Consider the following 13075-nt stretch of genomic DNA (forward strand, 5'->3'; position numbering starts at 1 on the left):
CACAATGCTTATGAAAATGAGTAACGAGTTAGGATTTCCAATTTATAGCTGCAATAACCATTGGTTTGAATTGTGAGATGCACATTTCCTCCTAAATTGTTAAAGACAGCAATTGAATGTTGTGGGAACACTTCCTCTGAAAAAGTTTACACACTTGAAACTGGGCTTGTTTTGTTTGAAATATGGCAGCAGCAACAGCACCCAGCAGACAATAATGAGACCTGTGCCTCCAATAACCAATTTAATGCATTCATGAAATTTCAGCACTTTTTTTGTTGGTTGATGTCTCAAATTGTTAAGCTGCCTGAGGACTGGTCAGAAATATGTGAGTGGTGCAGCAGAAATGCAGTACAACTGGCAAAGAAACTTGATTGATTGCCAATCAGTAAAACAAGAGTCTTCTTAGGCAGTCCCTCAGATTCGAGGATGACTTGTTTCCACACTAAAAATGAGTTCTCAGGTGACTGATGAGTCCAATGCGGGGCCTACAGTCTCTGTCACAGGTAGGGCAGACAGTGGTTGGAGGAACGGGAGGTTGGGGTGCCTGGGTTGCCGCGTGCTCCTTCCGCTGTTGACACTTGGCTTCAGCTTGCTCTTGGCGAAGAGACTCGAGATGTTCAGCGCCTTCCCGGATGCTTTTCCTCCATATTGGGCAGTCTTGGACCAGGGATTCCCAGGTGTCGGTGGGGATGTTGCACTTTTTCAAGGAGGCTTTGAGGGTGTCCTTGAAGCGTTTTCTCTGCCCACCTCGGCTCGCATGCCATGTCAGAGCTCCGAGTAGAGCACTTGTTTTGGGAGTCTCGTGTCAGGCATGCGGACGATGTGGCAGAGCTGATCGAGCATGGTCAGTGCTTCGATGCTGGGGATGTTGGCCTGAGCAGGAACACTGACATTGGTGCACATATCCTGCCAATGGATTTGCAGGATCTTGCGCAGGTAACATTGGTGGTACTTCCCCAGTGTTTTGAGGGGCTTGCTGTACATAGTCCATGGCTCTGAGTCATATAGGAGGGCGGGTATCACTACTGCTCTGTAGACCATGAGCTTGGTGCCGGGTTTGAGGTCCTGGTCTTCAAACACTCTCCTCCTCAGGCGACCGAAGGCTGCACTGGCATACTGAAGGCAGTGTTGAACCTTGTCGTCAATGTCTGCCCTTGTTGACATTAGGCTCCCGAGGTATGGAAAATGGTCCATGTTGTCCAAGGCCTCATCGTGGATTTTGATAACCGGGGGACAGTGCTGTTAGTCGGGGGCAGGTTGGTAGAGGACCTTTGTCTTACGGATGTTTAGTGTAAGGCCCATGTTCTTGTACGCCTCGGTGAAGGTGTTGACGATAGCTTGGAGTTCTGCCTCCGAGTGTGCACAGACGCAAGCGTCGTCTGCGTACTGTAATTCGATGATGGAGTACAGGCGTACTTTGCTACACTTGTCTAATAGTGGTATGCATGAACTGCACCCTGTACTGACACACAAATCCTTGTTGCAGCGTACAGAAATCTATTTGAAAAGTTTGCTTTGCAGTACTACTGCACTGTAATAACCTTTTATTGTTGTACTAAGCTATTCATAATAGACAAGTGGAACGGAGCAATAAGTGGAATGCAAAATATTCATGCCTCTATGAAAGATCGAGCATGCTGGAATTTCTATGGAACCTAATTGGGGGGAAAAAATCAATTCTTGGTGTCTCTTAAACATCTGAAATAAATGAGAAGTTTTTTTTATTTACTTAATTGGCGTAACTCAAAAACAATATGGTGTTTCATTTCCAGCTTGCCTATCTGCAGGATCAGTCAGAAGTACTAACAAGTAGGAAAGAATAAAGGGTCACAATGCACTGGGAAGAGGGAAGTATTTCAGCATAAAGTAGTCCCTATTGTCATTCCTTGAAAAACTTTATCATCTTGCATGCGAGGAGAGCGACTCTTTTTGAACAATATAAACCACTTCATGAAAACTAGCTGTGTCAACTAATGAACATTTCATTTGTATTCCTGTGCCAGGATTGGCATCCAGGAGTGGAAAGGATGCCAATTGATGCTCTCCTCAATGGTCTGCCTCAAGGCAGCAGTAGCAGCCAATCATCTGAATAGGTTATTTTCTGCCAGGGAGAACTAACATGGCAAGATTGCAGGAAGGTTTGCTTTATGACTGTGTCGTTGAAATGAATGGGAAAAAATACAAACGTGTTGCTGTTTCTCTGGGCAGAATTTTTCTGTAACAGGATTCATTTTAAATAGAGTAAGGGCCCAAGTTTCCACATGATTCGCGCCTGATTTTTAGGAGCAACTGGTGGAGAACGGACTATCTTAGAAATCGCAATTCTCCACATTTTTTTTTCTGCAGTTCTAGTCAGGTAGAACAGTTCTAGTTTCGAACAGAATTTTTTCTTCAAAAGGGGGCGTGTCCGTCCACTGACGCCTGATTTGAAAGTTTCCACAGTGAAAATGTACTCCAAACTAAAGTAGAATGGAGCCAGTGAAGATTTTTGTAGAACTGAAAAAACCTGTTCTACACATTAAAAAATCAGGCGCAGGTTACAAATTAGGCGTCCAGAACGAGGGGGGGGGAAGGGAACTCATTAAATTCGACAATAAATCCTTATTTATACTTCTACAAATATTATACAAATAAATCCAACCTGAATAAACATTTATAAGCAAAGAAAAGATTAAATAAACCATCTTCCTACCTGTGTGAAAGTGCTTCAGGCAGGCCTTTTGGGACCGAAGGCTGAACGGGCCGGCCCGAGACTTCGGGCAGGGCCCGTCCCCAGCACCAGATTTACAGGTAGGTGGCGTTGGGTTGGGTCGGGTCGGGGATGTTCGGTTCGGTTCGGGCCTTATTCACGCAGCCCCAGTGAGGCAATTCGGCCAGGGCTAGGGGCTGCGTGCTTCGGGCCCCTCCCACACAGTTCGGTGCCTGGAGCTACTGCACTTGCGTGCCCACTGTAGCGCGCATGTGCAGAGGTCCCGGCACTGTTTTCAGCGCAGGGACCTGGCTCCGCCCCCCCACAGGCCCAAATCATGTGGAAACTTGGGCCCTCTAAATCAGCTTTGCTGGGCAGGCCACATGGTTCGCATGCCAGACACAAGACTCCCGAAGCAAATGCTTTATGTGGAGCTCCTTCATGGCAAACGAGCCAAAGGTGGGCAGCAGAAACGTTACAAGGACACCCTCAAAGCCTCCCTGGTAAAGTGCAACATCACCACTGACACCTGGGAGTTCCTGGCCGAAGACCGCTCTTGGTGGAGAAAGTGCATCCGGGAGGGGGTTGAGCTCTTCGAATCTCAACGCCAAGAGCGTGAAGAGGTCAAGCACAGGCAGCGGAAGGAGCGTGTGACAAACCAGTCCCACCCACCCCTTACCCTCGGCAAATGGCTGTCCCACCTGTGACAGAGTCTGTGGCTCTTGTATTGGATTGTTCAGCCCCCAAAAACTCACCAGGAGTGGAAGCAAGTCTTCCTCGATTCCAAGGGACTGCCTATGATGATAACTTTGAAAAAAATCTAAAATTAAAGAATTACATTTGACTGCGTTGCCCCAAATGTCCTCATTGAATGCCTAGCTTCCCGTTCTAAGCAAGCTTATTGCACATGTGCAGACCAGGGTGTGGTCCATACTAGGGCGTCGACCTTGGGGAGAGAGAGAGGAGAGAAGCTTTAACTTTGTCCTGCTGTTTTGAGCTTCTTGCAAGGGTACAATTTAATCATGTGGGGGCAATATTGTCCAGGCCATAACTGCAACACATATCTGCATTTGGCAGGTGACTGCTGCACTATATGTCTGGTGGAATGACTACGGAAAGCTCCCCATGACCGCCCAGGCAATGTGTGAAAGGGCTGTGGGCTTCTCCAGGATTGCTGGCTTCCCAAGGGTACAGGGCTGCATTGATTGCCTGGCGAGCACCTTTGGAGGATTCCGAGATGTACAGGAACAGAAAAGGCTTCCACTCCGTTAATGTGAAGCTCGTATATGACAACATGCATCGCATCTTGTCAGTTGATGTGAGATACCCTGGGAGCATCTCTCCTACGCGAGAGCGCTATATCTGCCATGTTTCAGCAGAAGGGCAGAGCTGGCTGCTGGGAGACAAAGGGTACGGCCTCGCCACCTGGCTCATGACGCCCCTACGCGTAACCCGGACGAAAGCTGACCAGGAATACAACATGTTGCACATTGCGATGCGCAGCTTAATAGAGAGGACCATTGGCATCTTGAAACAGCATTTCCGATGCCTGGACCACTCTGGAGGCTACTTGCAATACTCCCGAGATTGTTGGTCAGTTCACTGTTGTGTGCTGCATGCGCATAACTTAGCCATCATGAGGCAGCAGCAGCTGATAGTAGAAGTCCCACCTGAGGTGATAGTGGCTGATGATGAGGAGGAGGAGGACGAGGAAGCCATGCAACTACCTGAACCCGGAGGAGGGCGGGCTGTTGTGCTCCTTTAAGGATTGCTCGAGCCTTGCGCCAGCAGCTCATCTGTGAACGCTTTGCTGCCTGAAGGCTCAACGGCAACTATTCCAAATGGACCATGTTTACTATTTGGACCTGTTCCGTAATGTTGTGTTGTGTTAATGGAACAAATAATGGAAATTATTCTTCCTTACTTCAAAAAGTTGTGTTAATAATGGAACAAATAATGGAAATGATTCAGTTATAATTTAAAATATATTTTATTCAAAAGTTTAACACTTGTTTGTACTTAACATTAATAAAAATATTCTTGAATCGAACTTTAAAGTTTTCAGTTAAGATCACTTACTAACTTGAAGATCACTTACTAACTTTTAAACTTGTAAATTTACATAACTTACAAAAAACTTTTCAATTGAGAACAGTAACAACAGCAACAATAATAACAAGAACAACATAAAAGGCTGCACCCATCTCTCCTCCACCTTATTCTAAGACCGCCTGTTGCGTTTGGTCTTGTTGACTCCAGCCCTGCCCGCAAGCGGCAGCGCAGTGTTTCTCGGGTGAGTACCAAACTTTTTCCTTCGAACATCTTGGTTAATGCGTACTTCTTGATGGAAGGCGTGGGCAGGAGCTAATGTGGAAGGCCCAGCTTGGGCCACTTCGGAGATTGGAGTGGGAGTGGCAGTTGATTCTGTCAATGGGTGCAGAGTCTGGGCGTGTTCCCTTATTGTAGCAGCTAACTATGACATTCCCTCCCTCATGTGCCCTGACAAAGTGTGTCAGATACCTACGACATTCCCTCCCTCATGTACATCGACATTATATCAGCTTCCTGTGACATTCATTCCCTCCCTCATGTTCCCGGACAGTGTTCCCGTTTCTCGTGAGTGTTGTTACTTCTCCCGACAGTCCCGATATCTCATCACCCACCCAACTGATGGTGTCCAGGAGTGATCATGTAAGGTCACTGCTCTCCGCACTCATTGCCATCATCTGAACCATCTCTGTTAGATCCTGCACCTCAATGGGCGGCACCTGCACCTCCTCCAGAGTGCGTACAACAGTGAGGGCTTCATCCATCCCCTGCCACTGCCCCTCCCCCTCACCACCTTGGTCTGGAAGGTGGGATTGGAAGGTGTTCTCCTCTTCAGGCTCATTCATGTCTGAATCTTCTGCATCAGCTTCAGCCTTGTCGGGGTTGGCCTCAAGTTCTGTAAAATATAACTGAACAGACAAATGGTTAGCAGCAGAGGAGGGGTCAGGGTGGCATGAATAGGCGCTCACAGCGCAGTCAGCAGGCTCATTTGAAGGACCACGATGAATGATAGCACATTGCTTCAACTGAAGCGTAGCCGATGGAGACATCCCCATGAACCGAAGCATGGCTAGCCCGTGCAGTACTTAACATTTAGCAAAGCCACACTGTGGAATTTGCAGGATTTACCCTCTCCCTCGAGTGTGGGCCCAGCTTGTGCAGGCAGGACCCATCAAAGCAGTGACCCTGTCTTCCAAGGGTGTCAGTGAGTGCGATTTGACAGGCCTCCTCCTGTTCGAGTTCTTTCCCTTTTGTTGTGTGCCACCTTCCTCTGCAAAGCTGAAAATATAACTTTTTAGAGAGGGTATCTTTCTGCTGGATGGGACATATACAGATGGTCACATTTACAATTGCAATTCCAGTGAATAAATGAAAATATTACTTATACTAACTACTTGACCAAGGTCCTGCCACTTCTTTTTGCACTAGCTTCCAGACCTCAGGGTGGTCACCATTGCACAGTAATCTTCTGCAAGATGGTTCCAGCATTTCTTCATTTCTTTTGGTGAAACTTTTATGTGACCTCTGCTGGTGTCCAGCTCATGCCATCTGGCCTCAATTACAGTAACCAGTGCCTCCACTTCATCCTCTGAGAAATTCTTAGTCCTTGATCCGCGTTGCATATTGTATTGCAGCTCCGAGTTTTCCACTGAGAATTAAAGTTCTCACACACAACTAGCTCTTTAAAAATGGCCAAATGTAGACCGGGAGCTGTACTGGGCATGCGTGCCCGTAGCAATCACGTCAAGAACGTCGGTTTTTTTTGTGCATGTGCAGAAGGAGGGGGGGGGCATCATTTTTTCAGTGCAGACATTAGGCTCCCCCCCCCCCCCCAATGAAGCTAAAGGACAGGCTGCGCTGCGCCAATTTCAAAAAATAGAATGGGGAAACTTGCTAGGTTTTTTGGAGTAGTCAAAGCCAAAAAAACAGGTGTAACTCTTGCAATACACCAAAAAACGGCATTGGGGAAAGTTGAGCCCTTGGTCTCCGTGCCTAAGAAAGGATATACCTTGGAGGGCTGCAACGAAGGTTCACTAGATTGATTCCTGGGATGAGGATTGAATCGAATGGGTCTATGCCTTCTGGATTTAGTAGAACGAGAGTTGATCTCATTGAAACGTGTAAAATTCTTAGAGGGCTTGACAGGGTAGATGCTGACCAGCTGTTTCCCTAGCTGGAGCATCTAGAACTAGGGGTTACAGTCTGAGACAAGGGCTTGGCCATTTCGGACTGAGATGAGGAGAAATGTCTTCACTCAAAGGGTTGTAAATCTTTGGAATTCACTACTCCAGAGGGCTGTGGGTGATCAGTCGATGAGAACATTCAAGACTGAGTTTGATAGATCGATAGGTTTTTGGGCACTAAGGGAATCAAGGCTCCATGGACTGTGTATGGCCTACTCCTACTCCTAGTTCTTATGTTCTTATGACTTGTGCTGTGCATGAGCCATCTGACCTAGGTAGGAACAGTTAAGGTGAAATTTAATGCCAAGAGAAAGGGAGAGAATGCCTGGTAATGGGAGGGAGCAGAATGCATTGTGGGAGAATGCATGGAAAGGGAATAATGGAGATGGGGTAGTGGGAGAAGGGCGTGGATGTAAGAGGAAAGATTAAGTATCAGTGAAGAGGAGAGGGAATGGTGAAAATCAAGAAGCGATGGGAGAAATCAGTGGCAATAAAGGGGGAGTTAAATGCATGGTACTCGGCAAGCGAGAAAATGGATAGTAAAGGAAGAGAAAAGGGAACAGTGCATTGTTAGGAAATGGAGAGAAACAGCGGAACAGCACTTTGGAAGGGGAAAAGAGGGGAGAAGCTGGGCAAGGAAGAAGGAAAATGAGTGTAAATGGAGAGTACCAGCTTGATCTAAAGGAAGGTATCAACCAGTTTAAATAGGCTGGAACGGGAGTGCCAGATTGAATTAACCTGGTCAAAATGAAAAACGTCATCGTACTCCATTCTGTGCAACCAAAGTATCATATGGAGAATTATTGCAGTCCTATTTTCGAGGATATTTGTCCTACTATAAAGGACATGGGTCCAACATGTTGCTCCCATTTACTTCTAGGTGCTGCTCAGCTTCCACACATGCACCTAAGGAAATGGGAGGCACCTATTCCAAACCTTTGCCAATATTCTTTCACAAGTGCAGCGAGACATGGGATTGTATTGAAAAAAATCAAAGAGCAAGTTATTATTTAAATGGAGAAAGATTGCAAAGTGCTGCAGTACAGCAGGACCTGGGAGTACTTGTGCATGAAACACAAAAGGATAGTATGCAGGTACAGCAAGTGATCAGGAAGGCAAATGGTATCTTGGCCTTTATTGCAAAGGGGATGGACTATAAAAACAGGGAAGTCTTGCTACAGCTATACAAGGTATTGGTGAGACCACAATTGGAACACTGCGTGCAGTTTTGGTTTCCATATTTACGAAAGGATATACTTACTTTGGAGGCAGTTCAGAGAAGGTTCACTCGGTTGATTCCGGGGATGAGGGGGTTGACTTATGAGGAGAGGTTGAGTAGATTGGGCCTCTACTCATTAGAATTCAGAAGAATGAGAGGTGATCTTATCGAAACATATAAGATTGAGGGGGCTTGACAAAGTGGATGCAGAGAGGATGTTTCCACTGATAGGGGAGACTAGAACTAGAGGGTATAATCTTAGAATAAGAGGCCACTCATTTAAAACAGAGATGAGGAAAAATGTCTTCTCTGAGGGTTGTAAATCTGTGGAATTTGCTGCCTCAGAGAGCTGTGGAAGCTGGGACATTGAATAAATTTAAGACAGAAATAGACAGAAGATATGGGGATAAGGGGTTATGGGGAGCGGGCAGGTAAGTGGAGATGAGTCCATGATCGGATCAGCCATGATCTTATTAAATAGTGGAGCAGGCTCGAGGGGGCGTATGGCCTACTCCTGTTCCTATTTCTTATGTTCTTATTCTACGGAGAATACCAACTGATCTCCTCTGTTCATGTACAGTGAGATACTCTGGCCTATGTCTGCCACCTGAAATGCCTCAAATCAAGAAACTGAATGGGGGACTAAGCATGCATCCTTGTACTCCATCGTGTTGTACAGTAATGGTATACTATATTGACTTTCATTCTCTCTACACAATGCTGCAATTTATGCAGAGATTAGATGATTGAAGCTACTGTGGTCATTCTGCTTGTGTTTCAATGAAGTGTTTTCCTTCTCTTGCCAACAATAAATATGTATAGATTTTTCTTAGAACAGAAATGCAAGGGCTAAGGTGATGCCATGTGATGCTCTTTAGTGTGTCATGAACAGTGGTGCTTGTTTTGGATTAAATTGAAGTACTTTCTGGCAATATATTTTTCCATTACAAGATAATGAAGATATAGCCTAAGTCTCTGTCTGGCATATTTTTTGGAAACCTAAACTGAACGGCTTATTTTAAAGTGTCATATTCTGTTTTTGGTTGAGTTTGTAGTGCAATAGCCTTATCAACCTACTTGTTTCTTTGTTGTAGGTTAACAGACAATAGACAACAGTGACCATGAGTGGTGATGCCAACCAGGAGGTGGTAACTTCCCCTCCTCCACCCAGTGTGATCCATAAAGGGAGCTATTTTGACCGCATCAATGAAAATGATCCTGAATATATTCGTGAGCGGAACATGTCACCAGATTTGAGACAGGATTTCAACCTGATGGAACAGAGAAAGCGGGTTTCTCAAATACTACAAAGCCCTGTGAGTATCATTAAAAGAACTGATATAGTCTCTCTTGGAATTTATTTGTGGAGTATGTATGATTAAGTTCCCATGGAAAAATCTATTTCCAGAGGCGTCACAAAGTAGAGGCAAGCTCTGTTTTATAATGCTTTAGTTCCATTTTTGCAGGGTAAAGGGTCGTCGTTTTATAGCCTACTTTTTTCACACACAATTTACAGCACACAAACCGGGCATTTGGCCCAACAGGTCTATGTCAGTGTTTATGCTCCACACGAACCTCCTCTCATCTTACTTCCTCTTGCCCTATAACACATCTTTCTATTCCTTTCTCTGGCATGTACTTGTCTAACTTCTCCTTAAATGCAGCTATGCTATTTGCCTTAACTATTGTATGCAGTGGCAGATTCCATATTCTAACCACTCTGAATAAAAAAAAAAGTTTCTTCTGAATCCCTTATTGGATTTATTGGCGAGTATCATATTTTTATGGCCCCTAGTTTTGGACTCCCCCTCAAATGGAAACATCTTCTCTACATCTACCCTATCAAATCCTTTCATAATCTTAATCTCAATTAGGTCACCCTTAACCTTCACTTTTTCAGGGAAAAAACCTCCAGCCTGTTCAGTCTTTTCTGATAGTTATTACCTCTTAGTTCTGGTATAATTTTTGGAAATCTTTTTTTCACGTTCTCTTGTGCCTCTATATCCTTTTTATAATATGGAGACCAGAACTGAGCACAGTATCCTGTACTCTGGTATGGTCTAACAGCAGCTCTATGTAAATTTAACATAACTTATCTGCTTTTGAATTTTATTCCTCCAGAAATGAAGCCCAGTGCTTTTTGATTTTTTTTTTTAAGGCTTTGTTAACCAAGTTGCTACTTTTAATGATTTGTGAATCTGTACCCCATTTAGATTCTTATTTTCCAAGGAGGCCTCTTTATTTATTCTACCAAATTGCACCGCCTCACTTACCTACATTGAAATTAGTTTTTCCATTACACACCCATTCTATAAGATTATTGGTGTCTTCTTGTATTTTGTCATAGTCTTCCTCAGTATTAACTATACCTCCCCCCAAATAAATTTGGTGTTGTCTAGAAATGTTGATATTGTACTTTCAAATCCCGAGTCCAAATCATTATGGAAATAGTGAACACTGGTCCCAGCATCGATCCCTGTGGAACACCACTTCCCACCTTCCACCAGTCTGAGAGCTACCGTTAACCCCTACTCTGTTTTCTCTTTTGTAGCCAATTTTCTATCCATTCTACTCCTTGTCCCCTAACTCCACATGCTCTGATCTTAGTCATGAGTCTACTCTTTGTTCCTTATCGAAGGCCTTTTCAAAATCCAAGTATATTACATCTACTGCATTACTCTTGTCTACTCTTTCTGTTCCTTCTTTAAAGAATTAAATTAAATAAGGTTTGTCCAGCATGATCTTCCCTTTTCAATTACCATGCTGGATATTCATTATTATTAGAGGTGACCTAATAGAGATTTTCAAGATAATGAGAGGTTTTAATCGAGAAAAACTATTCCCTCTGTCGAGTGGGTCAATAACCAGAGGTCATAGATTTCAAGTCATTGGCAAAAGATCTAGAGGGGAGATGAGGAGAAATTGTTTCACTGAGTTGTTGAGATCTGGAACGTTCTACCTGAAAAACTGTTGGAAGCTGATTCCTAACCCAAGCCCTAAAAAGGTGTTGGACAGGTTGATAAGGAATTTACAGGGCTACAGACAAAAAGTGGGCAGGGGGGAGGTGAACTAAGCACAACTACTCTTTCAAAGAGCCAACATGGCACAAATGGCCCCTATGCTGTAAGTTTCTAGGAATATATTTTCGGTTCTAGATTTTCTTTGTATTACATCTTTGACTAAAGATGCCACTATCTTTCCTAAGACGGACATTAAGCAAATTGGTCTATAGTTCCCTGGACTTATGTTGGTCTTATTGCAGCATTAGGTAGAAAAAGGGTGTTCCATCTAGGAGGTGTCTGCAGGAATGGGCATGTGTCTATCATACAAGGGAGGAATGGGGCCTCAAACTTATGATCTTCATCTTTGTAACATTAATTTTTTTTATACTGACAAACAGCTATGTCATCTTTACAAGTCTTAACATTGGAAAAACGAATATCAGAAATGTGCAGCATAATGATATGGCCCTTGTGGCTAAAGGGATCAAGGGGTATGGAGAGAAAGCAGGAAAGGGGTACTGAGGGAATGATCAGCCATGATCTTATTGAATGGCGGTGCAGGCTCGAAGGGCCGAATGGCCTACTCCTGCACCTATTTTCTATGTTTCTATGACTAGCTGATATGCTGGTTGCTATGGAATTGTTGCACAATTTTTATTTAAAGGACCATTCTTAAAATCTACAGATATCATCAGAAAGCTGTTCATGTAATTTTCCAAAGGCGACGGTCCTTTTCTAAAAATTCTACCAAAGCTTTTTGTGAAGTAGAATAAATGATGAGCAATGTTTATAGTCCCCTTTTGTCCATACTTTTTCTCCATTAGTCAGGCAGTGAAATGGTTGTAGAACTCCCCATAGCTGCCTCCCTTGCCGCAGACACATTTGCTTCTGGTAGTTTTACCTCTTTTGTTTCCTTCCCAGGTACCTAATCCTTTCCCTCCTTCTCTCCTTCCCCCTCCCCCACAATCCCGCATATCCTTTTTTTCTACTTCCACTGTCTCTCAAAAAAAGTGACCACCTGATCTGGTATAAGGCCTCACATTCCTTAAAATGTGGCACATTGCCTCGCTTTCCCAAATGTGAGATGATCCAGTACATTGCCTCCTTCCCTCAAATGTAAACTTGGAGCCTCCAATATGGTACATTACTTCCCTCTCACAAACATTGGATTATGGTATTTGACACCGTGTTGTGTGCCTTTCCTCCCTTCTTTCTTTTCCCCGCCCCCATCAGTAAATAAAAAATAAATTAGAATGCAGCTGCATTTTTCAGCCATTTTGTGAAACATTTATATTTGTAAATTAGAATAGACAAGTTTCAAAGTAGTATTTTCACCTCTGACCTCCTGGGTTGAGAGTCCCACAGTGTACTCTTGGAACCACAGCAATGTTTATGGTTCAAAATAATCTTTCAAAGACCAATTTAAGTATCATGAGACACTGCAAGATATAATTTTGTTGGCCCTGCAGACATGTCTCTGAGCATGACAGCATCTGTTTCTAACTATAATCTAGTTAAACTAATGTCACTTATGTAATGACCTTCCTGATGCATAGCGCCTCTTTTCATAATGCTAGCCCAACGTTTATGGTATCCATCTGCCTTGACTCCTATTTTCTGCCTCTCCCAGCTGTTGTCGAAGTTTCTGCTGGGTCCCGACATCAATCCTGCTGGGTCTTTTTAGTCTACAAACACTATATCATCTGCTTCCCATTTGAAGGATGATATTCAGAAATGTTATAAAGAAAAATTTGAGTTACCTTCCTTTCATTCTACTTCTCTTTGATTAAGGGAATTATGCGAAGAAAGGAACAGAAAATAATTACTGTTGATTTGAGACAGTTGACCTTGGACTGCTGCTGTTACACTAATAGATTAATTAAAGATGAGGCCAAACTTAAATGATGTGCAACTTTTGCTTTTATTTGTGAAT

The 13075-nt window shown here is 43.9% G+C and overlaps 1 protein-coding gene across 17 annotated transcripts in view; it reads left to right on the forward strand.

Annotated features, from left to right (window-relative positions):
* Positions 1 to 13075, forward strand: part of add3a (adducin 3 (gamma) a) — a 341424-nt gene that overhangs the window by 246391 nt on the left and 81958 nt on the right. For all 17 annotated transcript variants that reach the window (XM_070876511.1, XM_070876521.1, XM_070876514.1 and 14 more), the window contains one exon: positions 9235 to 9456. In XM_070876511.1, the coding sequence (XP_070732612.1) occupies positions 9262 to 9456 (195 nt within the window). In that variant the 5' untranslated portion in view covers positions 9235 to 9261. The remainder of the gene's footprint in view (positions 1 to 9234; positions 9457 to 13075) is intronic.

This window comes from Pristiophorus japonicus, chromosome 3 (genome assembly GCF_044704955.1).
Source record: "Pristiophorus japonicus isolate sPriJap1 chromosome 3, sPriJap1.hap1, whole genome shotgun sequence".
Taxonomy (NCBI): Eukaryota; Metazoa; Chordata; class Chondrichthyes; family Pristiophoridae; genus Pristiophorus; species Pristiophorus japonicus.